The sequence below is a fragment of the Sinocyclocheilus grahami genome, unplaced genomic scaffold (genome assembly GCF_001515645.1).
Source record: "Sinocyclocheilus grahami isolate Dianchi unplaced genomic scaffold, SAMN03320097.WGS_v1.1 scaffold277.1, whole genome shotgun sequence".
NCBI classification, from domain to species: Eukaryota; Metazoa; Chordata; class Actinopteri; order Cypriniformes; family Cyprinidae; genus Sinocyclocheilus; species Sinocyclocheilus grahami.
This window is the reverse complement of record NW_015505456.1, coordinates 1703856-1727847: the sequence shown is the minus strand read 5'-3', so window position 1 is coordinate 1727847 and position 23992 is coordinate 1703856. Positions and strand designations below refer to the sequence as shown.

The 23992-nt window shown below is 39.1% G+C and overlaps 2 protein-coding genes across 5 annotated transcripts; one reads left to right on the top strand and one right to left on the bottom strand.

Moving 5' to 3' along the window:
* Positions 1–299: 299 nt before the first annotated feature.
* Positions 300–7399, bottom strand: LOC107600078 (WD repeat and coiled-coil-containing protein C2orf44 homolog). Of its 4 annotated transcripts, XM_016291867.1 has the most exons (7): positions 7287–7398; positions 7185–7218; positions 6654–6774; positions 5573–5738; positions 3566–5483; positions 2282–2402; positions 300–914 (listed from the first exon to the last, which is right to left on the bottom strand). In XM_016291867.1, the coding sequence occupies exons 5-7, from the start codon at positions 5441–5443 to the stop codon at positions 742–744; spliced, it is 2172 nt and encodes a 723-aa protein (XP_016147353.1). In that variant the 5' UTR covers positions 5444–5483; positions 5573–5738; positions 6654–6774; positions 7185–7218; positions 7287–7398; the 3' UTR covers positions 300–741. The 4 variants fall into 4 exon arrangements, with proteins under 4 accessions (XP_016147353.1, XP_016147349.1, XP_016147350.1 ...); XM_016291863.1 differs by having other exon boundaries at positions 3566–5738; positions 7287–7399; XM_016291864.1 differs by lacking the exon at positions 6654–6774 and having other exon boundaries at positions 3566–5738; positions 7287–7399.
* A 2372-nt stretch (positions 7400–9771) lies between these two features.
* On the top strand, positions 9772–23715 carry LOC107600077 (FKBP prolyl isomerase 1B). Its single transcript, XM_016291862.1, has 4 exons — positions 9772–9896; positions 14305–14352; positions 22798–22910; positions 22998–23715. Exons 1-4 carry the CDS (start codon positions 9860–9862, stop codon positions 23124–23126), a joined length of 327 nt encoding a protein of 108 aa, XP_016147348.1. The 5' UTR covers positions 9772–9859; the 3' UTR covers positions 23127–23715.
* The last annotated feature ends 277 nt before the right edge of the window (positions 23716–23992 follow it).

Below are 23992 nucleotides of genomic sequence, written 5' to 3'. Positions count from 1 at the left end.
CAAAAATGCTTCAATAAATGCAAAATATAGAAAAAATATTATAAAAATACTGATTTGGTTTAATTCATCATTCTGTTTGTTTGTACAGTATGTTTTCAAACATAAGCCCAAAGGATTCTTTAAATTTTATATAAATAATAATCAGGCAATGCAAAATGTGCAAAGGTGGACTTAGATTTTTAAAGATTTTTTATTTACAAGAAAATACTATTTCAGTTTAAATCAGTGTTACTTGCAACTTCTTTGTAATTATTTCTAAAATGTTAGCAATTTCTGAGTGAAAATTGTTGCATCATTAATTTTTTTTTTCATTGTGTGAATGTGCTATTATGCAGTTCTTTTAATGTGGGTAATAATGTCTGTCTTACAGCTTACAAATCAAATCAAATCAAATCAATTATGAAACATAAAAGAATACAATCACTATGAATCTTCTTTAATTTCACATTACATGTACCTTCATTTCGTTGTGTGGGACGAAATAGAAACTATTCAAGCAAAAATAACCAAGCAGGCACTCGATATTTCTTCTGAAAATTAAAAAACTGTTCTGCCCTTGACAACTGTCACATTACACAAATCTATCAACATAATAAATATCACAGTGGCGAATATTGTCGTTTTCCCTGAATTCCAAACAAAAAGTTTGGAATATCCCTGTGTAAGCCACAGATATCCAGCTAACACAAGACAAATATCGTACAAATATTTCAAATAAGTCCTCTTATGATGATACAAGCTTTATTTTTCTGCATTGGAAGACACTGGACTTTCAGGTGGAAATACATCAGCGCAGCTCGGGGGTCTTACAGGAGATTTCCTTCTGGCACTCCTGATTGTGAGCTCATCTTTGTGTTTAAATGTGAGCGGAATGAAACCATCTGCATCAGCCACCAAGACGATCCACATGGGACCTGTGAGAAGAAGAAAAATTTATTTAAAGGAATAGTTCACCCAAATATAAAAATTTGCTGAAAATGTACTCCAAGATGTAGATGAGTTTGTTTCTTCATCAGAACAGATTTGAAGAAATTTAGCATTCCATCACTTGCTCAGCAATGGATCCTCTGCAGTGAATGGGTGCCGTCAGAATGAGAGTCCAAACAGCTGATAAAAACATCACAATAATCCACACCACTCATCTTGTGAAGCGAAAAGCTGCATGTTTGTGAGAAACAAATCCATCAAATGTTTTAAACTTCAAAAATACAAGTCCTCTATCCAATATTTTGTGTTTTCCAGTGAAAAAGTCATCTCGTCTGAATCAGGAGAGAAATATGCACAGATCAAGTACTGTTTACAAGTGAAAACAGTCCAAAATAGTTTGAAAGAAATATGTTCAGGCAACATGGGATGGACTTTTTCACTGGAGGAAGCGTTATTATGGACTTGTATTCTTATCAGAAGCATTGTTTTAATTATGGATTTGTTTCTTACAAACACAAAGGTTTTCACTTCACAAGATATTGATGGACTGGAGTGGTGTAGATTACTGATGTTTTTATCAGCTGTTTGGACTCTCATTCTGACGGCACCCATTCACTGCAGAGCATCCATTGTTGAGCAAGTGATGGAATGCTACATTTCTGATAAAGAAACAAACTCATCCTCATCTTGGATGGCCTGAGGGTGAGTCAATTTTCAGCAAGTTTTCATTTTTGGGTGAACTACTTTAAATCTATGAGAAATTTCTGCACAGTAACTTGCGGTCTTAGCATAAGTGACTGTGGTTCAAGCATACATCAGCTGTAGAGATGCACAGCACAAAAAGCTGTAAGCGGATTCAAACTTAAACCCTCAAATCCGATTGCTCCACCTAATCGCTTCCTATTTTAGTCATTGACAATTAAACGAAGCCTTCAACAAAGGAAAACAGGATTCGTGCTTTGCACGGCTTTATTAATACATCCCATCTGCTCATTGCAAAACAGCAAATCTGCCTGAAATGTCAACACAAAGATCTTAGAAATGTTCAAGTGCTTCTTTCAGTGTGCAAAAGTTGCAACTATTTTTTCAAATTTCCATTCAAAATGTCACTTGGCCAGCATTTTTAAATTGCCTAAAATGTCTAGTTTGGGCTTTGTTCTCCCATTTTTTTCACACTTGCTGAAGGTAATAACTGAAAGTTTGACCAACTGCATACAGGCATTGTACGCACGTAACTGGAACTACAACGACAGTGTCTCATATTATTACATATGCATTTATCAAGGTGGTGGGGCTGGCATTTTGGAAAGCCTCCATATTTAAATGTTATGGAGACACATTCTTCCAGACATACCATGCATCATCTCCACGACCATCAGGCCGAAGAGTTCCTGCACCACCCGCAGGCAGATCCGGCCCCCACACAGCAACAACGGCCTTCTCTCGTCCGTATACACATTCTCAGACAACTGTTTCTAAAGGAAAAGACAAATACACAGTGCAGCACCATGAGTCACTTTAAGGAAGCATCCTTCACAAAAGACCTGGTCATGGATTAAGTCTGATGATTCCCCTAAAACAAGTTATGCCAAGGTCAACAGAATCACTTCAATCTGGCATCTGCTGACAAAGGGTTGTACTGACAGCAGTGAGAGGAATTACGAGTTGGCGTGATGCTTCACAATGCTAAACGGCCTGATGGTCTGACTAAGCGTAAAATGGGCTTTGTAGAGTCTTGGTTTGGATTAGGACTTAGCTCCAGAAGTAAATCATTTAATCAAGTAATCAATTGTTGATGTTAAATTTAACATTTAAATACAAACTATGCAGTATGTCATCTTGAAAAAAAACGTCTAAGAAGGTTCACTAATTGTGGAGGGTATTTAACCTGTTGGAGTCGCCACATCTGTCAGCCTCTGCTTTGGAATATGAACAAACTCTACAATTCGATTAATGCATTTAGTCAATAAACATAAAACATAAAAAACAAAAATGAAAATGGCTGACAACAAATTATTGTGTTATAAATTACTATAATGTGAATTATTATAAATAATATAATAACCATTATTTATAAATTCATGACTTATTTACATTATAAATTATTGTAATGTAAATTATTATAAATTATAAATGATGATAAAAAAATAATAAAGAATTATAATTTGGATTATTTATAAATGATGTTATTTATAAACAAATGACAATAATAAAGAGTCTGTGCTCTTATATGGTATGCTCACATTTATATTATAAATTACAATAATGTAATTAATAATAATAATACATTTATACTAATTATAATTTAGGTTACTTATCAATTATATTGATAATTTATAGTAGTATTAAATTGAATAATAATTATCATCGTTATTAATATATATTTCATAATAATATAACAAGTTATTCTAATATAAATTATTTAACATTCTAAATTATTCACAAAATATGTTGCTTTTTTTTAGACCCTTCGAGAGTATGGGACAAGATGTTTTTTTCAATACAATGCTGAAAATCAAATCCTTTATGCAATAATTCAAATAAATAAAAAACTAATTAGCACTCTTCATTTGTCTACTACAGAAGACTGCAGACTTTCCCTGCACGATTTAAAAGAGAACCGTGGATCATTTCATACCTGACATGTAATGTGCACATATTGCGGTTCATAAGCAGATGGATAACTGCATGCAATCTTCTTGCCATTCTGGGTGAAGTCTCTGATTTCTGCAAGGCATTGCTGGACGTCAGCAAATCGGGTGAAAATCCTCTCCATGTTTTGCGTGAGCTGCTCCAGGTTCTTCTCTTTGGACTGGCAGCTGTTCTTTGGCGGAGTGGCATCGGAGTATAATTTTTCCGAGGCCTCGTATTTGGGCGAACAGGGTCGACTGGAATCCCGGCTGGCCTGACTGGCTACGGCGAGTGTGGCCATGCGGCTGATGTGATCCATGTCGTAGGTTTCCAGAGTAACAGAGGAGGCACTGGATGCTCTATCTGAGAAGTCGGCAGAGCTCGCCACGGGGCTCAAATCTGAGCTGCGTACCTCCTCGATTAGTTTCCTCCGACTGGATGGCGAAACAATTACCGAGCCTCCGGGAAGTATAAGATCCTTAATTGATAGACGGTCCTCTTTAGAAAAGTTCTCAGAATGACGTCTAATCCCATGATGTTGACTCGCCGACTCGGATTTGGGAACCACTGGGGTGGCACCTTCCTCATCGAATACCAGCTCCTTGGCTATTAGCCTCAAGATGTACTTGTCCGTGTTGGAGGAGGGGAGGAAAGCAGGATCATTGGACTTCTGTCGGCCAATCATGAAGAGCAACATCTTGTTGGTGAAAAAGCACACCCCTTTGGGCCTCTCATTTTTTTGCAGCTGGATCTGCTGCACGTTGGGCATGGAAGAATCCGTGATGCAGTAAACTAGGATCATGTTGCACGTGTTTGATGCCACGGCCACCGTGCTCCCGCTCGGATCGAAGGCGATAATATCAGGGACCAAGATGCCAGGGATGCTGACCTTCCTCGAAGTGGTGACCTTACGTTCATACGTCACCAGAATCAGATGTGACGAGTCCTGACCTGTTCCCGTCGTATTATCCCGCCGCCTCAAGTGAATGAGCGGACTTGGGTCTGATTTTCGGTGTTTGGCGAGAATGTGCGTTAGATCTATGGGTCCGGATGAGGAGCCGTGTCCCAAGCGCTCAGAATCACATGATCTCCGTCTGTCCAAATAATAGTCCGTATCCACTGTCAAAACGGGAGAAGGGCGGCACGTCGAAGCCTCTGACTCATTGGGCAGGTCGAATGCGATGCCTGCATTGAGCCCGCAAATTTTATCAAGCGGAAGTTCAGTCGCTACAGCCACTTGAGCTTCGTCTGTAGACTCGATGGCACAGATATACCCACCTACATCGAAAATCGGGCAGAAGGAACATGCCACCAGGCTTTTTTGGATGTCGTTCCAAATATACGAATGCAACGCACTACCGATGGCGACCACCAGGCGGGTTCCATCTTTAGTCCAGCAGGCACAATGGATCAGACCGCTGCTCTTGATGTCGGCCTTCACGCGACGATTATCGACCCGCACGGAAAACAAGACCGAGGCATCTCGCTTGGTCAAAACGGCTAAGATGTCCATTTTGGGATGCCAGACGCATCCCTGGGAGAGCAGCGGGAACGGCTCACTCATTTCACAGGTCTGCGTGCACAGGAGTTTGTTCTGCTCTGAAGTGCTCAGCTGAAGTTGCCAAACCGTGATATGCTTTTTATGCTGGACAGCAAGCAACGCCGGGGACCCGGAGCAGCACAACGGCCCCCAGAAGAGTCCCAAGACATGTTCAAACTGTCCAATAACATTGGTGTCACCAAATTTGGGCTCACCATCGACAGAATACAACGACATGAGACAAACCTGCTTACCGTCCGTCCAGGCTATTCCATGCACCGGGTGAATGGCTTGGTGCAAGGTGTTTAACCCTGTTCTCAGAAGCTTGGCTTTTCCTAGGTCCATACTTGGTTCAGTTTCTCCGATGGAAAGGAAAATAATGTTCCTGGTCATACAGAAAAAAAGGGTTTGAAGTCAGAGTTGAGAGATAGATGTAACTCTGTGCTTCAGTAGGAGAAGACTGCCATCACATACTCCAAGAATAGGTAAAGCCTCTTCCCTCACTCTCTAATCCTATTGGCCAGAGTGAGGCTCCACTCAAGGATGACCCGATTAGGCTGACACGACCCCCAACGTCATAAAACCCTCTGAGGTTGGGATGCTACGTCTTCTGACTTTGTTTTTTTTTTCTGTCCCAGGCCTGAAATGCACAAAAATATATGTAAGACATATATACAGTATATGTTGAAATTACAAAACAGTCCATTAAGTTGCAGTCACATTAGTGTACAGGTGCATCTCAATAAATTAGAATGTCGTGGAAAAGTTCATTTATTTCAGTAATTCAACTCAAATTGTGAAACTCGTGTATTAAATAAATTCAATGCACACAGACTGAAGTAGTTTAAGTCTTTGGTTCTTTTAATTGTGATGATTTTGGCGTCGCATTGATGCAGTAATTCATGCAAAATGAGCCCCTACCAAGTATTGAGTACATGTACAGTAAATTAACATACTTTCCAGAAGGCCAACAATTCACTAAAAAATTTTTTTTATTGGTCTTATGAAGTATTCTAATTTGTTGAGATAGTGAATTGGTGGGTTTTTGTTAAATGTGAGACAAAATCATCACAATTAAAAGAACCAAAGACTTAAACTACTTCAGTCTGTGTGCACTGAATTTATTTAATACACGAGTTTCACAATTTGAGTTGAATTACTGAAATAAATGAACTTTTCCACGACATTCTAATTTATTGAGATGCACCTGTATTTCAGCAAAATTCTGCGGCCAAAAAGTCTGCTCTTCCTTCCCTGAGAGCACACGTACATCACAGAGACGTCTGCATTTACATCTGCAAGACGTATTTTTTTAGTGTTTGCTCATCTGCAATACGTCTATAGGACGTTTCCTATCAGATGTCAAATAGACATTTAGAAAATGTCTTTAAGATGTTTATGATTTAACTAGAATGCCTGTCAAACTGACATCTTAAAGACGTCTAGCAGATGTTTGTACACAGCAGATGCTTTCCAGATGAAGAGATCTTTAACAGACGTCTTGCAGACATACGTGTGCTATCTGTGTTGTCAAGCGTAGATGTACAGAACTCACTTTCAAACCAAGCAGGTCTGTCGGTCAGCAAGGTGAATTCAAGTGATCAACATGAAAATGAGAAAAATCTGTGTGGGGGAACTTTTTCGCCCTCACTCAAAATTCCCAATCGCGCGGATTCCTACAGGAATAACGAGCAATGATAAATGTGACTACATCATTACAAAACATGTTACTATGATAACCAGTTATTAAAACTACAATAACACCATGGTGATTTGGGAGAAGCCAGCACTGTCATCAAATAAATAAATAATCATTTTAAACATTGATAGAAAGATTCTAATAACCCTTTAGAAGGGGATGCTATTTGTATTATGATTTACAGTAGCAAAACTAACTGTATTAAACATGATATAATAAACTGTGGTTACTAATTTTTGTAATGGGAAGTGAGTTTGAAGGTTACAGTAGTAACAATAACTGTGGTAACTACCATAATCTGGCAAAAATAAATATCTGGTGGCCATAAGCCATTACCATTCGCGAAAGTTTCACATGTATTACAGCAATACCACATGCTAACGTTACCTTATGAAGCAGGGTATCTAGCTCTAGAACATTCCTGAAAATAAAAGGAAAATGTAAGAAACCACACACAAGCATTCTCAGAAGATAACATTACCAACATACCATTATGCTGCTGACATACTGTGGAAACTATGACAACTCCGCGTGGAGAACAACATGTAAACTTGAACTGTGTCGGCATTTTCCCTCGGAGACATTTGAAGTCATGGACAACCGGAAAGAGAATGACTCGGGCATTCTGGGAACTGTAGTTCACACACGTTCAAACTTGCAAAGGGAAGTCTGAGGCTGAATCCGAAATGGCCCCTATACCCTCATTCACCATTCCCTACATTAGGCCACTAATAAAGTTCACTTGAAGGAGTGAATGAAAACGAGTGAGTGAAATGTATTTCTATGATCCCTCCTGCAGTAACTTCAGCAGCGTGTAGATCGTTTATCTCAGGACTGTGGTGACAGCATGCAAACAATCGCCTTGCTCAATGTCGTTATTACGAGAAAAAAATGTGTCGTTTTAACAAGAAAAATATATAGTTTTAACGACATAGCATCTCGTTATTACAAGAATTACATTACTTTTAACGACATCTCGCTGTTATGAGAAAATATGTCGTTTTAGCAACATAACATCTCTTTATTACAAGAAAATATGTCATTAAAACGACATAACATCTCGTTATTACGATATAATTGAGTGGAGAAAAAAAATATGTGTGCCAGCAATGCGTCACCGTAGCGATTTCAGACACAGGGTGATTCATTTTCGCGAATCGATTCTTTCGAACAGTTCGTTTTAAAAGGACAGTTTTAACGATTCAGAAGTTCTTTACGTCAAGACTTAAAGGGATAGTTCACCCAAAAATGAAAAATCTGTCATAATTTACTCACTCTCATGTCGTTCCAAACCTGTATGAGTTGCTTTCTTATGTTGAACACAAAAGAAGATATTTTGTAGATTGCTGGTCATCAAACAGTTGGTGGTTGCCATTGACTTCCATAGTATTTTTTTTCCTTTAATAGTTACGCCATCACGTGGTCTCGGCGTTGACACAGTAAATGATGACAGAATTTTCATTTTTGGGTGAACTATCCTTTAATAGTTACGCCATCATGTGGTCTCGGCGTTGACACATTACCTGATCTAAAATGTTCCAATAAAACCATATGCAGGTACATATTTTTTTTATTATATTTTGGTCAAATTAATTTGTGTTTGTTGTTGCCATGATTTAACTAGTAAAGCAGAGGATTTATAATTATTTGCATGTACAATAAACAAACCAAATAATTTAAAAAGATTTTGTTTGCATGTTTTAATACTAGAAATACAATCGAGTTAACATTTCTGCAAATTAATCTTACCGCCCAATCAAGTAAATCATACAAAAAAAATCAGTTCACTGTTTTCGACTCGTTACGAATCAGAAAGAGACCATTCTCGGCTTAAAAAAGTTGGTCATCCCTTCGATTCAGATTCAGTTCCAGAACCGACTACTGATTCAATCTAGTTCGTAATCAAATTAGTTAGTTTATTTGGCTAGTTTGATAAACCTGTTCATGAAAAATTACTTCAATAACGATTTATACGCAAATTGGCTACTAGTAAAGCAGAGGATTTATAATTATTTGCATGTACAATAAACAAACCAAATAATTTAAAAAGATTTTGTTTGCATGTTTTAATACTAGAAATACAATCGAGTTAACATTTCTGCAAATTAATCTTACCGCCCAATCAAGTAAATCATACAAAAAAAAATCAGTTCACTGTTTTCGACTCGTTACGAATCAGAAAGAGACCATTCTCGGCTTAAAAAAGTTGGTCATCCCTTCGATTCAGATTCAGTTCCAGAACCGACTACTGATTCAATCTAGTTCGTAATCAAATTAGTTAGTTTATTTGGCTAGTTTGATGAACCTGTTCATGAAAAATTACTTAAAGAACGATTTATACGCAAATCGGCTATTGCTACCCTTACCAAAAATAGTATACTTCAAATTTATTTTTGTAAGTATACTTAAGTAAAGTTCAAGTATTTTTTAAAGTATATATATTTTTTAGTTTAAAAGAAGTATACTAATAGCACACTTGAATAAACTTCTTTTTCGTAAGGCTAGTTCAAAACAACGATACGGAACACAACGGATTGGAACAAAACGGATCACGAAAGTCGAAAAAATATATATTTTAATTAGACAAGCATCTTAAAAACCTAACGGCCATGTACATGAATCAACAACTACAAAATACGTCCCTGTTTCATGACTCCTTAGAGTCATAATATGGGAGCAAGCATTTTTTACGCATTATTGTAATGTTAAAACAAGCACTCTTATTCAGTTATGATAGAAAACGCACGCACAGTAATATATATATATATATATATATATATATATATATATATATATATATATATATATAACCTATATGGTACAAGTGCTGTTCAATAGATTTTACACATACACAGTACACTACTGCAGCATGCCACAATCTCATAAAAACTTGACGGTTAATCAGAAAGGAATCTTGTCTAATATTTCACCACGGCTTGACCATTGTAGGGCGCGTACAGATAGATCTGATGTGACAGTGGGCGGAGTGCAGTACTGCTGTCTCACTCACAGTCTGTCTCTCTCACTGTCTCACTACTGTAGGATCTACACGCGCTAACAGAATGGGTGTTGAGGTTGAAACAATATCTCCAGGAGACGGTAAAACGCTATCATTTAATACGTTCGAATTTCAAATTCACGAACGTTCTAAACGCTCTGGCGGATTCGAATGTTGTTTTGATACATTGTTGCGGCAAAAGCGGGATTGCGGGAACATTCTTACGCTCTAATTACATAATCTATTTGCAGTCTAGAATTTTCACCGCATATTATTTGCGTAAAGCTTTGAAAACGATTATTAACGAAACGCCTATGGCTATGAGGATGTTTCCTGCTCGCTGTCTAGTCAGGGATTTAATGTGTGTCTGTGCCCAGCGGATAATATGTGCCATGTGTGCCAACTCAAACACTCTTCTCATTATGATTCCTCACTGAAGCTGTCAGATTTCCTCTACAACGTGCTGTAGTGTGATTTTGCTTCTGAAATGCAGGTTGATGTTGTTGATCATGTATGTCTCAGATGGCAGCACTCTTGCCCTGGCTAGACATGAGATTTGATGTTAATTTGCAGGGTAATTTGGCACAGTTGGCAGAGTCACTGGGTTTCTGAGACCTGATCTGGTCTAATGGCACAGTGAGACGCTGTTATGTGTGCCACTTGTTGCATTGCCTGTTTGCTGGTGACACCAAACTGACCGTTTGGACATGATGACACTTTCATTGACACAATTTAGCATTATTTTTTACATGGATGTAGTAGCCTGTGTCTAGTTCTAGTAGTATGTCTAGTTCTAGTCCTCAAATCTGATTGGCCAAACCGATTTAGAGAATAAGAGCATTTGGACAACATATGTCCAGTACATATGTTTGGGGTCAGTAAGTTTTTTATTATGCTTTTGAATGTCTCAGCAAGGCTGCAATAATTTGATCAAAATGCGGTAAAAACAGTAATATTGTGAAATATTATTACAGTTTAAAATAGCTTTTTTCTGTTTTAATATATTTTAAAATGTCTTTTATTCCTGTGATTTTCAACAGCCATTACTTCAGGCTTCAGTCACATGATCCTACAGAAAAACAAACAAACAAACATATATATATATATATATATATATATATATGCTAATATTCATGTGATGCTGTATATCTGTCAGACTGTGTTCTGTGTTTCGTGTGTGTTTTGCTCCCCACGTGCTCCAGGTTATGTCCATGCTCATATTTGGTCCTTCCTGTTTCCTGTTCCCTGTTCCTATTATGCTTATTGATCCCAGGTGTTTCTCGTCTTCCCCTTGTCATGTCTTGTGTATTTAAGTTTCCTGTTTTGAGTTCTGAATTTTGAATGTCGATCCCCGTGTCCTACGTGTGATTCCTGTGATGTCAATAAATACTGTTAATCCTGATTCTCCTCCGTTCTCCTCGTTCCTCACTCCTTGTTCCTTGTCCCTCGCTCCTCACCGTAGGCACACCGTGACAGAAAACCAGACTGATACAGAAAAGTAAGCGGCACCCCTTCTCCCTGTTTTGTTTTTGTTTTGAAAAGTCTTTTTGTTTCCCGTTTGTTTCTCCCTGCGATGATGGAAATTGCCGCTCATTTCTCCCGCAGAGATCTCGCAGAGATCTCCCCTTCTTCGAGTACGCTTGGGAATTCTGCGGGCTTGCCGCAGCAACGGCATTGGATGACACCACCATCAATTCTCTGTTCTGGCTGTGGGCCAACTACCATCGTCCCATGGACCTCCAGGGACACCAAAGGACTATGCTGGAGGGAAGCGATCTACCGATGTCTGGGGAGTGTCCGGGCCCGAGCCAGAACCAGCCCGCCGGCCACGGCTCTCTCCAGCCCGCCGGCCATTCCTCAGTCAAGCATGCCGGCCATGGCTCTCTCCAGCCCGCCAGCCATTCCTCAGTCAAGCCCGCCGTCCACGGCTCTCTCCAGCCCGCCGGCCGTTCCTCAGTCAAGCCCGCCGTCCGCTCCGAAGTCAAAACCGCTGGTCGTGGCTCTCTCCAGCCCGCCGGACACTCCAAAGTCAAGCCCGCCGGCCATGGCACTCTCCAGCTCACCAGCCGCTCCGAAGTCAAGCCCGCCGCCCGCGGCTCTCTCCAGCCCGCCGGCTGCTGCGAAGTCAAGACCGCTGGCCGCTCCGAAGTCAAGCCCGCCGGACGCCGCTCTCTCCAGCCTGCCGGCCGCTCCGAAGTCAAGCCCGCCGACCACGCCTTTCACCCAGAATCTAAAGGGGTATCTAAGGAGGAGAAGGTGGTCGGCTCCAGCCCCAGAGCTCGCTCCAGTGTCGCCTCCAGCCCCTGAGTTTGCTCCAGTGCCAGCTCCTTGAAAGCGCCTTGCTGTGCCTGCTCCTCCAGAGCACCCTCCAATGCCAGCTCCTCGTAAGCACTTCCCAGTTCCTGAATCCAGCCCAGAGTGGGCTCCTGTTCCCGAGTTTAGCCCACAGAGGGCTCCTGTTCCCGAGTTTAGCCCAGAGAGGGCTCCAGTCCACGAGTTTAGCCCAGCCAGGGCTCCAGTCCCCGAGTTTAGCCCAGAGAGGGCTCCAGTCCCCGAGTTTAGCCCAGAGAAGGCTCCAGTCCCCGAGTGTAGCACAGAAAGGGCTCCAGTTCCCATGTCGAGCCTAAGGAGGGCTCCAGTCCCCAAGTCAAGCCCAGGGAGGGCCATTGTTCCCGACTTAGGCCTACGGAGGGCCTCTAAAGGCGATATTCTCTCCAAGGATTTTTTTGGGGAGGGTAGTATGGGTCCATACGTAGTGGCCGAGTGACGAGGCCAAGGCCACGGAGGCCGTCCTGCCATGGCCTTCTGAGTTCCCTGCTCCGCCATGGCCTCCTGAACTGCCTGCTCCGCCATGGCTCCCCGAGCTCCCTGTGCCGCCATGACACCCTGGACTGCCTGATCAGCCCTGGAGGTATTCTTCATGTCCCAGTCCTGCACCAGCCTCGAGGGCGGGCGCCCATCCCCCACCACTCCTACCTGGTGGAATTGTTACGGCGCTGGACGCACCTTCCGGGAGGGGGGAGTAATGTCAGACTCTGTTCCGTGTTTCGTGTTTCGTGTGTGTTTTGCTTCCCCACGTGCTCCAGGTTATGTCCATGCCCATATTTGGTCCTTCCTGTTTCCTGTTCCTATTATGTTTATTGATCCCAGGTGTTTCTCGTCTTCCCCTCGACATGTCTTGTGTATTTAAGGTGTTTCCGGTTTTGAGTTCTCTGTCCGGTTTTGAATGTCGATCCCCATGTCCTACGTGTGATTCCTGTGATGTCAATAAAGACTGTTAATCCTGATTCTCGTGCGTTCTTCTCGTTCCTTGCTCCTCTGTCCTTGTTCCTCGCTCCTCACCGTAGGCACACCGTGACAATATCATTTATTTTATAATTTATTATTATTTTATAAAAACATCGGTAGATCATAAGTTTAATTTTCATTCATAGACTTTTTACCCCAGGTTGTTTCATTTGGCCATTGTCTGTCTTTAAACATTGTCTTTATTGACTTTTATTGTCTTTAAGTCACTTTGGTTAAAAACATCTGCGAAATGACACTAGTAATATTCTAACAATTCAACATGTGTCCTATATGCTTACAGTGGTTACATTTGTGTTTGTGTTTATGTTTTTTTTTTTGACATGAGATCTGAATTTGGGGCTGAGTCTAATTATTCCTTTTGTAAGTAATGACCAGGAAGAGTTTAGTGATTCGTAATAATGAGCATTATTATGACATGATCATTAGAAGCTGTAATAGAGTGACCATGATCTCATATTATTTTGACACCTTTCAGACGTAGAATTCTTGGCACAAGTCATCAAACTCAAGGACTGCCTACTGGGGTCACCAGTGTCAGGAATGAATGCCATGTGATGATGCTTTTCTCACTTTGCTCGGGTCCCTTGCGTCTGTGGGCCGCTCTCCACTGACATCCTATCTGACCCCCACCGGCCTGCTGTCATGTGGCTTACATTCCTGTCCAGCTCCCACACATTAACCAGACACCACCTCCAACACACACACGCGCGCTTTCTCCAGATCAGGACTGCATATGAAGTCTAAGACCAAACCCAGGTCTCATGACTGTAGAAGCTGCTTCATGGCAGCTACAAGATTCCTTTGGGGTTTGTAGATTAAATTAGGGCGGCAAGCTACCAATAAAACCATCTTCAGTGCATTACGGTGTTGTTAGTGCAAAAACCTGAAGATGGAATTTGTTTCCTAAGCTAAACTATCTGATAAAGACATTTGAGTCCCAGAAGCTGTGTGTCAGCCAGCCAGTAAGATTGGACCTGGTCATTTGAGTCAGTTCATGTCATTTATGTGCAATACACATCAGACATTCAGTGGACAGTCAACAAGGGTGTTGTATGTCTGAGACTAGGAGTTAATGAACTGATAACATTAACTACAAGTTGAAAAAGCCTCCAGACTCTGATGATGCCAGTGGATATATTACGGTTCACGTGCTATGAATCATCTTTGCACTAACTGTTTTGTTCTCCTCTTTCTTTACAGGAAGAACCTTTCCGAAGAAAGGACAGACATGCATCGTGCATTACATAGGTAAACAATTTGCTCTTAACTGTTCTCATATGTTGTTTGTTGGACGCTTCGCTCAGGCGACTGGTGCACCCTGCAGACTACCAGCTCAGACAGACAGGAAACAGGATGTCGATAACAACATTCTGTCTCCCCTTGTTTAATGTTTTCTTTCCTTTCAATATCCCAGTGCTTCTCTTTGAAAATGCAGGTAGAACTTGATAAATGTTTATTTTCTTTATCTGTGTTGAATTGCTTGGTCCTCAACTACATAATAAGCCCTTATAATTATTAGTGTTTGTACTTTGGACCTTTATATTGTGCTTGACGTACAGGATGTTGCAACCTGGACCAGAAAATGATAGTCTTTTCCACTCATTATTTTCATAGAGTTACAGTACCAATAAAATATGGTGGAGTCCAAAAGTCTGAGAGCACTAGAGCAATTGCTTGTATTCTTTTATCATTTACTAAAGATTTTTTCATTACTAATTATATTATCAGTATAAAAAATAGATCCAATTTGATAAATTGACATGAAATTCAGAAAGTCTTTCAAGCCTGGTGAAGATGTTCTCCAGCATGATGTGAGATGCTCTAAAGAGCTCCAGGTGCTTCAATGGAAGCAAGATCATCTGATTGCCTGTAGGAGTGATCCTACATGATCAATGTCACCAAGATTAGTCACCTAGAAACTGTGCAGAATGTGAAATAATTCCTTTAATTCATACACTACTGTTGAAACGTTTGGGGTTGGTATTTAAAAAAAAATATTTTTTTGAAAACAAGTTTCTTATACTCGCCAAGACTGCATTTATTTGACCATAAATACAGTAAAAACAGTAATATTATGAAACATTTTTGCAATTTACAATGAAATTTATTCCTGTGATGCAAAAGTGAATTTTCAGCATCATTACTCCAGTCTTCAGTGTCACACGATCCTTCAGAAATCATTCTAATATAATCAACAAACATCTTTTAATTATTATCAATGTTGAAATCAATTGTGCTGCTTAATTTTTTTGTGAAAAATCAGGATTCTTTGATCAATAAGACATTCAAAAGCACAGCATTTTATTTGAAATTAAAACATTACATGCTTTACTGTCACTTCTGATCAATTTAATGTGTCATTGCTGAATAAAAAAGAAAACAAATGAAAATAAATTAAATCTTACTGGCCCCAAACTTTTCAGTTATATAATAGTGTATTATATTTTTATAAAGGACAAAATTGTTATTTATTACTGAATATTCTGATTAAATTATTTTTATAGTGTTTTTTAGCATTATATTCAGTTTTGTGTTGTCTTTAAGCAAGAATATTTTAATACTAAAAACATAATAAATGTAAAGTAAAAGTTTTTCTTCTTCAGAATTATCAGAGTTATCTGTATCTGTATCAGAAGAAAGGAAAACAGCTTGAGGCAGAACTATGCTAGAGTCTGGCAGCACTGACTATGAGATGAGCTTCTGGCAGTCATTAGCTCACAGAGCAGGTAACAGGGTCAGACTCACTGCAGACGTCAACACAGCCTTTCTGCACTACTTAATATAGAACTGCAGGGCCTTTGCCTCGAGCCCTCGAGCCCTCGAGCCCTCGAGCCTTCAAGCCCTGGAGTGAACCAGATACAGCAGTACCACCAGAGACAGTCAAGTCATCATTATTCAGTGACACTTTTTGGCTGAAATGGACAAAAATCAATAGAGCAAATGTTTGGATTGTGGAACAGGAAGGACATTTGTGCTCATACTAGGTCATTTAGCTATGATCACAGTTGGAAGATTCTGAATGTAAAATCTGTCTGCAGTGTCCAGATTTAAAATGAGTCAGAATATACATGCTTTGTTGGGGTTAGATGCCATAAGCAACAGAAAGAGTTTTGTAGGTCATATTTTTGTTTAGCTCATATCAGAGAATTAATCAAAGAAATGCAAATGATCAACTAAAAGAAAAGCTCCAAGACTGTCACATGTATCCTAATGCGACACAATAACGTGACAGACCATAAATGCTTCTTTTCGTGAAAATCAGAATAAATGCATTTTCTACCTCTGTAGTATAATTTGTTTATGATTAGTGGTATTACACATTTCATTTATGCTGTTTTTTTAAGAAGTCTTTTACTGTACACTCACCAAGACTGCCTTTATCTGATCAAAAAATATGGTAAAAACAGTAATAATGTGAAATATATTTACAATTTAAGATAACTTTTCTATTTGAATATGAACTTTAATATCTAATTTATTCATGTGATGAAAAGCTGAATTTTCAGCATCATTACTCCAGTCTTCAGAGTCACGTGATCCTTCAGAAATAATTCTTATATGCTGATTTGCTGCAAGAAACATTTCCAATTATTACAGTTGAAAACAGTTGTGCTGCTTAATATTTTTGGTGGAAACAGTGATATATTTTCCAGGATTCTTTGATGAATATTTAAAGGAACAGCGTTTATTTGAAATTGAACTTTTTTCATATTTACTGTCACTTTTGATCTATTTAATGCATCCTTGAAAATTTTTTTTAATTTTTTTTTAATAATCTCAAACTTTTGAACAGTAGTTTAAGTAATTGTGTAATTCGGTTTTGCTTACTTTCCAAACCCAGTTTTTACCCACATTGGCACTGGGCGACTGTTGATTTTAGAACCTGGTTGCATCTATTTTATTATTTTTTAATGGAAATCTGATCTTTCACTTGACTGAATTATGAATGGAAAGGCTGTAAATGATAGATGCTGCTTTGAAAGTAGTGGAACCTGTCATTCCTCTTTGTAACGTAATAATGTAACATAATGTTCAGGTTGTATATTATCAGCAGTCATGGTTGCATGCCAAGAGAAACAGGATGGATTTTATCACAGGCTCATGCCTGAATTAGCAGAGAGACCCCCACCCCGTTGCACACCTACCTTTCTCTGACCCAGCCGGGCAGAACAAATCAATTAGCCCAGTCCTGTTGGATCCCCTGGGGTTTACTATTAGAGCACAGGAAGCCATCAGACCTCCTGTGAGTGGCAGCTCTATTAATAACAATGGCAACACTATGTATAAATATGACACCCATGTGATTGGTGGTGGCTCCAGGATTAGGCCACTGTAATGGCAATGAAGAGAAACCCACAATAGGTGTCCAGTTTCCTGAACCCTGACCAGGCATTCAGAGGCATTTAAAGTAGTGACATCATGTGCAGTTATGGGTACGTTTCCTTCTCTTGATTCTAGAAACCCTATGTGAGAGCCATAGTTCATTGCTCAATGTTTTTTTTGTAACCTTTTTTCTAATGGAATAATTGACCCAAAATCGTCTCTCGTTTATTCTTACCAAACCTGTATAAAAAAAAGGAGATGTTTTGCAGATATTTTGTTGTCCAAGCTGCTCAAGTCTGCAGCTGGCCTCAACCGGACTGAATTGATTCTCATCCATATATATTTGAATATATTTAAAAATGTAATTTATTCCTATGACACAAAGCTGAATTTTCAGCATCATTACTCCAGTCTTCATTGTCACATGATGCTTCAGAAATCATTCTAATATGCTGATTTGCTGCTCAAGAAACATTTCTTATTATTATCCATGTTGAGATGTTTTGGAGATGTTTTGTTGTCCAAGTTTCTAATGTTTTTACAATACAAATGACATTTTTTGGTCTACCTAATCGCAGTAAATCGCTTCTCATTCATAGTGCAGGGGCTTGTAAGTAAAAATAATAGTTGAAAAACAGGCATTGAAACCCCTTAAAAATAGTATACTGTACCATCTGGGCACATTTGGCATTATGATTCATGATGCTCTAATCATATTCTGGCATACTATATAGTATGGATCGTCTGAAAGTTGGGATGCAGCCAGGGTTTCAGGTTCTGGGAATGAGTTGTGCAGGTCACCACACAGCAGGCTGTAATATGAGATTAAGTTTAGCATGGAAATTATTGAACAGACGTACATACCTTTCAAATGTTAGGGGTTAGTAAGACTGTTGATTTATTCAGCAAATATGCATTAAATTGATCAGAAGTGACAGTAAAGATTTTACATTGTTGCAAAAAAAATCTATTTCAAATACATGCTGTTCTTTGGAACTTCCCTTTCATCAAAGAATCCTGAAAAAAAAGTAACAGTTTCCACAAAAATATTAATAATAATAATAATAATAAGAAGAAGAAATGCTTCTTGAGCAGCAAATCAGCATATTAAAACTTCTGAATGGTCATGTGACACTGAAGACTGGAGTAATGATGCTGAAAATTCAGCTTTGCATCACAGGAATAAATTATATAATATATATATTGTATTTTTAATTACAACATATAAGGATAAAAAAGGAGAATTAATATTAATTACCACCAAGATTGTATTGTAGTGCAAAGTAGTTTGTCTTAACCAAATGACAGCACTGTTTTTAGCTTTCTCTCTTTGCACTTGACATTTCTGCCAGAATACTCTTGTTTGATGATACATGAACCATGCGTGTGCTCTGCCACGCGGTTTTCTGCTGATATGTTTTCGAGTTGAAATGTGCCAACAAATCTATAAGAGGCAGTTGCATTCAGGTAGTGTGTGCATCTGATTACATTTGACACTGACTGAGAGAAACCGGCTGCCGGTTCTTGTAGACGGATACTGTAAGCCGTGATAAAAATAGCTGCCTGCCGTACTGGTTCACACTCTTTCCCACCGACCTCTCACGCACAGGCTCAGGAACCGAGACGACTTCATGTTTTTTTCCAGTGAAGCCGGTCAGTAGATCAGGCTTGCGCCCACTACATCCATCAGCCCAAGAAAAGCTCCCACCCAACATGACTACTGATTATAATCATGATCGCAGGGGAGCTGATAGTAGAAGCTGCAAGATATTCTGTGACTTGTACTGAGCCTGGTTTTGGCTTACTGCAGGCTTATTGACCCTCATGGAGCAGCCTAAAAACATAAGAACACCCTAGAAACACTCTTAACACACTTAGAAAATCCAGAACACCCTAACAACCACATAGAACATCCTAGAAACACCCTAAAAACATCCAGAACACCCTAAAACAACAACAACATCCAGAACACCCTAACAACCACAGGCAACACCCTAAAAACATCCAGAAAACCCTAGCAGCACCATAACATATTACGAACATCTAGAACAACCACAGAGAACCCCCTAGCAACACCCTAAAACATCCAGAACACTCTAGCAACTCCCCAATAACCACTCAGAAGATATTACCAACCACCTAGCAACACCCTAACAACCCTAAAACACCAAGAACATTCTAACAGCACCCTAACACACTAAGAACCCCAGAGAACACCCTAGCAACACCCTAAAACATCCAGAACACACTAGCAATAGAACACTCATCCAGAACACTCTAGCACCACCCTAACAACACCCTAAAACATCAAGAACATCCTTGCTGTACCCTTACACACTGAACATCCAGAACACTCTAGCAACTCACCAATAACCACTCAGAAGACATTACCAACCACCTAGCAACACCCTAACAACCCTAAAACACCAAGAACATTCTAACAGCACCCTAACACACTAAGAACCCCAGAGAACCCCCTAGCAACACCCTAAAACATCCAGAACACTCTAGCAACTCCCCAATAACCACTCAGAAGATATTACCAACCACCTAGCAACACCCTAACAACCCTAAAAACACCAAGAACATTCTAACAGCACCCTAACACACTAAGAACCCCAGAGAACACCCTAGCAACACCCTAAAACATCCAGAACACACTAGCAATAGAACACTCATCCAGAACACTCTAGCAACACCCTAACAACACCCTAAAACATCAAGAACATCCTTGCTGTACCCTTACACACTGAACATCCAGAACACTCTAGCAACTCACCAATAACCACTCAGAAGACATTACCAACCACCTAGCAACACCCTAACAACCCTAAAACATCAAAAACATTCTAACAGCACCCTAACACACTAAGAACGTTCAGAACACCCTAATAACCCCAGAGTACACCCTAACAACACCCCAAAACATCCAGATCACTCTAGCAACACCCTAACAACTATTCAGAAGACATTAGCAACCACCTAGCAACACCCTAACAACCACCCAGAACACCTTAGAAACACCCTAAAACATCAAGAACATCCTATGTACCCTTACACACTGAACACCCTAACAACCATAGAGAACACCCTAGCAACAATGTAAAAACATCCAGAACACACTAGCAACATCCTAACACACTAAAAGACACACAGAACACCCTTGCAACATCCTAACAACTACCCAGAACAATCTAGCAGTTACCTAACAACCACCCAGAAGACACTAGCAGCACCCTAAAATGTCCAGAGTACCCTAACAACCATCCAGAAGACCCTAGCAACATCCTAAAAACAGGGAGCAGGTAGTACAAGCTGCAAGATATTCTGTGACTTATAATTAACCTGGGATTACATCTTCTTTCAGATATTTTAAGTATATTTTTGGCTTTCTCGCTGGAGGTGCAACAACATATTTTCTTTAAAGCTATTGACCTGAGCAACTTCATAGCAACCTGTAAAGTTTTGCATTTGCAAGCACTATTCACGTTCAGAAAATGTAAAAATCTAGTTTATAAATTGTCATTATATAAACTGATAAAAGTTCCAAAGGTTTATAGCATCACTGGATATATTTAGTCAGTTTAGTTCATTCATAAATAAGCTTTAGTTCGCCCTTGTAGTAAAACAAGCTGCTATTATAATATACTGTCTGGTTTTGGAACGAAGCCCACTCTGCAGATATCTTGGCGCAGGGTCCTTCCTTGAAGTCTCAGCTCCATTTAAGTCCAGGGGGGAGTGGAAGTTAATACTGTAATGTATGAGAACCATCTCTCAGCGTGAGGGATCTTTCATATCTCCCTCGGCATGGATGAAACTGTAAGGAATAAATGCTTCTAATGGTGTGTCAGACTCTGATTTAAACAAAGCACAGACACAGTTGTCCTCACTACAGCACAGATAGATGGTTATCCATACACTTAGTGTTGATAGTGATATTGAATTCTGTAACAAAATATCTCATCTTACAATATAAATTTTAGGCTCAGGGAAGCTTGTACTTTTTAGGGAAAAGGATTTAGATTTATGTTTAATTATTGTTATATTTTTGTTAAAATTAATCAAGTCAATTTAAAATGGTAATTTGATGTGATTCATTAAATATAAAAAAGTGGTTACAAATAAAACACAGTAAAAGATCAAATATTACCAATTGTGCTGATTAATTTTAACCGTCATATATAATTAATCCTATTAATATTTTAGTTGAGAGTTAAATTTTACATTTGATTAACAGCCCTATTTGAAAAATAAATACATAAATATGAGACATTTAAAAGCGTCATTGTTTTTATTTATTTTTACATTTGTATTTAAGTACATCTGACAAAACTGAACAGCTTTTGTTGCTAAATCTTACAAACGTTTAACATGCTTTATTTTACATTTGGCTCCCTTTTGATTCAAGATGTATTCTTATATATAAATACTTGTACTGTAATCATGGAAGACCAGAATGTTATTGGTTATATCTTCCTCTCTCTTTCTCTTTTCCTTCCTATGATAAAGATGGAGGCAAAAGGCGACCTACTTAAACTGGCTGAATTAGGCCAATGTTTCATATTTCATTCTTTTTGTTCATTTGGATCACAAGAGCTCAGATTCCACAGGAGATTTAGATAAGCACAGAAGCGCTCCCTACCTCGAGAGCATTTTGAAAGCATAAGGAACCGTCTGTATGGTATTTTGATGTCATACACCGATCGGTCTGCACACGCAAACAAAGCCAAAACCTAGATATTTTAGGCAATATAGAAATCCTGGCCAGGACGCGTCCTGGGAAAATGGCACGTATGGTCACCCTAGTTAAATGAATGCTTAAGGATGTTGTGCTGCTGATGGTATCCGTTCAATTCTTGGTCCAGGGCTGCAATTACCGTCCTGTAAGCCTGGGAACCGCAATTGTGCAGTTTCTTCATCTGCTGCTTGTCTGTTTAGATGTGTGTAGATGTGTTAGCAGCTTGTGCGTGTGCAGTTCCATTTTCTCCTTAATTTTAGGGTTAGATGTTTGCACTATGAACAGTAAACTTTTTAGGGAACCTCATAGAACACCCTAGCAACTGGATGGCTCCCTGTTTTCTTCATAAAGGAAATTTTAAGAGAAAAAAGGAGAAATAGTGAGAATCAATAAATTATGAATAATTTATTGCTATTGTGTGAATAGTATGCAATCAGTAATCACTTAATAAAAATGTAACTGTAGTCTGATTACTAGTATTTGAAAATGTAATATAATCTAACTACAAGTACTTCATGTTTGGAATCTGATTACATAATCCAGATGTAATCAGTTACAACCCAGCACTGTTTGTTGTAATGATGATGATAATTGTGTATTTAACTTTTTTTATTATTATTATTTAATTGCAGGGATGCTGCAGAATGGAAAGAAGTTTGACTCGTCACGAGACAGAAACAAGCCCTTCAAATTCAAGATCGGCCGACAGGAAGTCATCAAGGGCTGGGAGGAAGGAGTTGCACAGGTAATTGAGTCTGACGCTGTGCTGCATGTATTCTTGAATATTTCTGTCAGATTCCACTCGCTTTATAGTGTTTGCATCTAATTTCAGATGAGTTTGGGTCAGAGGGCGAAGATCACCTGCACCCCAGATATGGCTTATGGGGCCACGGGACACCCTGGTGTCATTCCTCCCAACGCCACTCTTATATTTGACGTGGAACTGCTGAAACTGGAGTGAACCACTAGCTTTTGCACGGCTGAAGTCCTCAAATAGAGAAGGAGAAACATGAGTCCCCACCCCACCAATAAAACCTTCTTCATCTAGACACTCAACTTTTGTGTTTTTTGCCAATAAATGCAAGGTGTATCTTTCTACACATGACCTTAATGATATTTTAGCATCTCAGTTTCGTTTTTGGTACATGCAAAGTGTTTTTTTTTCATACTACACCTTCCTGAAACTATGTGAATACAATAGAATTCTTAAATCAGTATTTTAACTTGTACCAGACTGAATCCACTGCCTTGCTGAATTTGGTAGGGTTAGTATTTCACAGGAGGGTGTAATGGGTTATAATTCTGTATTCTGAGGGGCATTAACAACCACTGTCTGCATTGCCACTTTTGATAAAAGCATATCCTGCTGAATGCATATGATAAAATGATAATGTTACTGTATTTACTATATATTTTATATATAAATCTATCCCTTAAAAATTTGTTGTAAGTCTCATTCAAATCTATAAAAATGAGATGTGGAACAAACTGAATATGTACCGTGGAGTGCTTTGGCTTCAATTAACATCTGATCAACTTGCTCTTAATAAAGATATTTGAACTCTTTGAAATCTTTGTGGTGTTGGAACTGGAACTGATACATTTTTTTACTGATTATTATCTGTTCTCCTGCTTCAGTGCATAAGAGAGAGCAGGCAGTAAGAATATTAAGTATTTCATAACTCGGAGGCAAGACATATTTTCCATTAACCAAAATTAATACGCATTTGTATAAAACATTATTTAAGCAGAGACACTGCAGGTTTTAAACATTATTCATAAAGATAGATAGATAGATAGATAGATAGATAGATAGATAGATAGATA

Bases quoted from the DNA above. Each gene is read 5' to 3' on its own strand.
- LOC107600078 (XM_016291863.1), bottom strand. From the start codon at position 5,491: ATGACCAGGAACATTATTTTCCTTTCCATCGGAGAAACTGAACCAAGT. The intron at 2,403-3,565 runs GTATGAAATGAT...CTTTTCCTTTAG, and splicing joins ATGTGCACATTACATGTCAG to AAACAGTTGTCTGAGAATGT. The intron at 915-2,281 runs GTATGTCTGGAA...TTCTTCTCACAG, and splicing joins GGTCGTGGAGATGATGCATG to GTCCCATGTGGATCGTCTTG.
- LOC107600077 (XM_016291862.1), top strand. From the start codon at position 9,860: ATGGGTGTTGAGGTTGAAACAATATCTCCAGGAGACG. The intron at 9,897-14,304 runs GTAAAACGCTAT...CTTTCTTTACAG, and splicing joins AACAATATCTCCAGGAGACG to GAAGAACCTTTCCGAAGAAA. The intron at 14,353-22,797 runs GTAAACAATTTG...ATTTAATTGCAG, and splicing joins ATGCATCGTGCATTACATAG to GGATGCTGCAGAATGGAAAG.